Here is a 4218-nt window from a genome sequence, read left to right as displayed (position 1 = left end):
CCAGGACACAAAAGAAGTGTTGAATTAAAATCCACAGAGCAATTTTCAAGAGTTTTGACCTGGATGGGGTAAACCTCAGTGCACTTCATTTCTATTGCCTCAGTATTACTGGATTGAAGAATTGCTGCTTTTTGTTAGGAGGTTCTTTTCATCTTCCATTACTCACAATATCATACTCAAAGCACTGAGATTTTCTAGTGGAGTGTTTTGACATAGACTTCTATTTCTTTACATAATTTCTATATTCACTTCTAAAAATTCTTTTATAATTCTCTTCAGTGTTTTTAACTTAATTAACAATAGCTCGAATGAACAGCCCAGTTGCTGTGGAAGTCACATACGAGAACATGAGATTTCTTATTCCACACAATCCAACCAATGCAACCTTAAACAAATTTATAGAGGAACTTAAGAAATATGGAGTTACCACAATACTAAGAGTATGTGAAGCAACTTACAACACTGCTCTTGTGGAAAAAGAAGGCATCCATGTTCTCGATTGGCCTTTTGATGATGGTACACCACCGCCCAACCATATTGTTGATGACTGGTTAAGTCTAGTAAAAATTAAGTTTTGTGAAGAACCTAGTTGTTGTATTGCTGTTCATTGTGTTGCAGGTCTTGGGAGAGCTCCAGTGCTTGTTGCCCTGGCATTACTTGAGGGTAGAATGAAATATGAAGATGCAGTACAATACATAAGACAAAAGCAGCGTGGAGCTTTTAACAGCAATCAGCTTTTGTATTTGGAGAAGTATCATCCTAAAATGCGACTACGCTTTAAAGACTCCAATGGTCATAGAAACAACTGTTGCATTCAATAAAATGGGTGCCTGGTGATATTGCCTTGGAAGTGGAACTTGAAACAGGAACTCATTTGTCATGCATATTTACCAACCTGTTAGATTGGTGAATGAGTCTACTAAAGCTTCTGTAGGAGTATTGAAAAACTGTTTAACCAGGGGAGCTCTGGTGGCCTAGTGGCAAGGAGCTGCAACTACAATCCCAGAGGCTCACGGTTCGAATCCACCAGATGCTCTGCCGGGAAAGGAGGGACAATCTCCTCCTGTACCAGTCAGATCTGATTTGATGGTACACTCACACAAAAATAATAAAATTTAAAAAAAAAAAGAAAAACTGTTTAACCAGGCTACAAGTTGGACAGAATTCCAGCCTCCATGGTTGGGTTACAGTCAGCCTTCCTGGACACTTAGCTAAGGTTTTTTAATGTTCAGCATTTAAAATGTACTTATTATTTGTATCAATTGACTTTCCCTGAAATCATGCAAAAATGTTATAAAATTTAAAATCTTTCCTAATCCAGAATCTCATCGATACATAAAAAAAATTAGAGAAAGATAAGATGCCAATAATACCCAGCATGATATTTGTATATTTTCAGTATCATACAAAAATAAAAAATCCCAGCAACTATAAACACTCTAAAAAAAAGAAGCTGAGTGAACACCAAATAAAATAGACTCCAAAAGAAAAACACAAAGCATATCATAGTCAAATTTGCCAGAACCAAAGATAAGGAGAGAATTCTGAAAGCAGCGAGGGAGAAACAAATAGTAACCTATAAGGGAGAGCAAATAAGATTAAATGCCGATTTCTCAGTAGAAACCACACAAGCAAGAAGACAGTGGAATGACATATTTCAAACACTCAAAGAACACAACTGTCAACCAAAAATACTGTACCCAGCAAAATTGTCCATCAGATATGAAGGAGCAATCTAAATATTCTGAGAAACACAGAACCTAAGGGAGTTTATAAAAACAAGACCAGCATTGCAGGAAACACTGAGCGATGTCCTTCTTATAGAGGTACCACAGAAAGCAGTATGGACCAAAGTAACTAGTAACAATGCCAAAAATAAGTCAGTACAATGATAGCAATAAAACCCTGCCTTTCAATAATCACACTGAATGTGAATGGTTTGAATGCACCACTGAAGAGAAGAGTAACAGATTGGATAAAAAACCAAAATCCATCAATATGCTGTCTACAAGAGACACACCCAAAAAGCAAAGATAAAGACAGACTAAAAAGAAAAGGATGGGGGAAAAATTGTATGAAGTAAATGGCAACCAGATAAGAGCAGGAGTAGTGATATTAATCTCTGATAAAATAAATTTCAATGCAAAAACCATCACAATAGGCAAGGAAGTTTACTACATAATGTTTAAAGGGTCAATAGAACAAGAGGACATAACAATAATGAATATCTATGCACCAAATAAAAGACCTGCAAAATATATAAAACATACATTAACAAAACTGAAAAAGGAAATAGACAACACTACTATAGTAGGAGACTTCAATATAACCCTCTCAAGAAAAGATAGAACTACCAGAAAAAAACTCAACAAAGATGCTCAAGAATTAAACCAACTTGATCTCATATAATGCAACCCCTCAAAACATAGTACACTTTCTTCTCCAATGTGCATGGGACATTCTCCAGAATACATCACATTTTAGGCCACAAGGCAAGCATTGATAAATGTAAAAAAACAACAACATAGAAATAATACAAAGCATCTTCTCAGACCACAATGCTACAAAATTAGAAATTAGTAACAAGAGGATAAAGGAGAAAAAAAGTATACATTTGGAAGCTGAACAACACCTTGCTTGAACATGAGTGGGTACTAGAAGAAATAAATAATGATATTAGTAAATTTCTTGAAACAAATGACAATGAAAATGACACCTACCAAAACCCCTGGGAAACAGCCAAAGCAGTAATCAGAGGTCAATTTATAGCAATAAGCAAAACCATTAAAAGGCAGGAAAAAATGACCATTGACTCTCTAACCCAACATCTCCAACAAATTTTAAAAGGGCAACAAGAAAACCTGACACCCTCTAAAAAAACTGAAATTATAAAAACTAAAGCAGAAATAAATGAAATAGAAAACAGAAAAACAATTGAAACCATCAGTAAAACCAGGAGATGGTTCTTTGAAAAGGTGAATAAAACCAACAAACCACTAGCAAAACCAACAAAGGAAAATACACAAGTAATCCAAATAAAAGATGAAATGGGCAATGTCACAACAGAACCAATTAAACTAAAATAAAAAGACTAACATTGGAATATTACGAAAAATTATACTGAAACAAATATGAAAACCTAGAGGAAACGGAAAAACACTTAGAAATTCACAACCTACCTAAACAGACACAAACTGAAATTGAATACCTGAATAGACCGATTACAAAAGAAATTGAAAAGGTAATAAAACAACTTCAAGTAAAAAAAAATCCCTGGACAGATGGGGTTTCAACTTAATTTTATCAAATAATCAGAGAAGAATTGTCACCAATTCTATATAAACTATTTCAGAAAATAGAAAAAGATGGAACTCCCCCAGACTCATTCTATGAAGCAAACATATTCTTGATACCAAAGCCAGGTAAAGACACCACCAAATTAGAAAACTATATGTCAATATCTCTCATGAACATAGATGCAAAAATCCTGAATAAAATCCTGGCCAATAGAATCCAAAGATACATCAAAGAAATAATTCGCCATGACAAAATGGGATTCGTAACACATATGCAAGGATGGTTCAACATAAGAAAAACAATCAATGTAATTCATCACATTAACAAAGCAAAGAACAAGAACATTCTGATCCTATTAGTTGATGCAGAAAAGGCCTTTGACAAAATACAACCCCCTCTCCTTTAAACAGTCAACAAAATAGAATTGAAGAGGAATTTCCTCAACATAGTAAAAAATATATATATACACAAACCCAAGAGCCAAAAGTGTTCTCAATGGAAAGAGATTAAAGGCATTCCCTTTGAGAAGAGGAACTAGGCAAGGATACCTCTATTACCTATCCTATTCAATATTGTATTGGAAGTCTTAGCAATAGCAATTAAAAAAGAGAAGAAAATAAAAGGTATACAAACTGGCAAAGAGGAGGAAAAATTATCTCTATATGCAGATGATAAGATAGTATACTTAGAAAACCCTAAAGACTCGGCAAGAAAATTACTAGACTTAGTTGACCAATTCAACAAAGTGGCAGGATAAAAGATCAACATGAGGGAGTTTTTCTTTTGCTTTTCAAGGAGAGGAGCAAATGGGGGGGAGGGGTTTGTGTGGGGAGAAGGGTGCAACAATGAATGAATGGAATTCCAAAATCTCTGTAGATGTTCATTGAAATGAAAAACAAACTAAATTAAATTAAAAAAATT

General features: G+C 34.5%; 1 protein-coding gene across 3 annotated transcripts; it reads left to right on the top strand.

The window, feature by feature from the left end:
* Positions 1-305: 305 nt before the first annotated feature.
* On the top strand, positions 306-821 carry LOC102854113 (protein tyrosine phosphatase type IVA 1-like). 3 transcript variants are annotated; one of them, XM_006901057.1, is made up of 2 exons: positions 306-635; positions 711-821. In XM_006901057.1, the coding sequence occupies exons 1-2, from the start codon at positions 309-311 to the stop codon at positions 819-821; spliced, it is 438 nt and encodes a 145-aa protein (XP_006901119.1). In that variant the 5' UTR covers positions 306-308. The 3 variants fall into 3 exon arrangements, with proteins under 3 accessions (XP_006901119.1, XP_006901118.1, XP_006901117.1); XM_006901055.1 differs by having other exon boundaries at positions 309-404; positions 498-821; XM_006901056.1 differs by having other exon boundaries at positions 306-821.
* Positions 822-4218: the final 3397 nt, after the last annotated feature.

The sequence above is a fragment of the Elephantulus edwardii genome, unplaced genomic scaffold, assembly GCF_000299155.1.
Source record: "Elephantulus edwardii isolate Elephantulus edwardi_28Jun2011 unplaced genomic scaffold, EleEdw1.0 scaffold00307, whole genome shotgun sequence".
Classification (NCBI taxonomy): Eukaryota; Metazoa; Chordata; class Mammalia; order Macroscelidea; family Macroscelididae; genus Elephantulus; species Elephantulus edwardii.
This window is presented reverse-complemented; position numbering and strand designations above follow the sequence as displayed.

Bases quoted from the DNA above. Each gene is read 5' to 3' on its own strand.
- LOC102854113 (XM_006901056.1), top strand. From the start codon at position 309: ATGAACAGCCCAGTTGCTGTGGAAGTCACATACGAGAACATGAGATTT.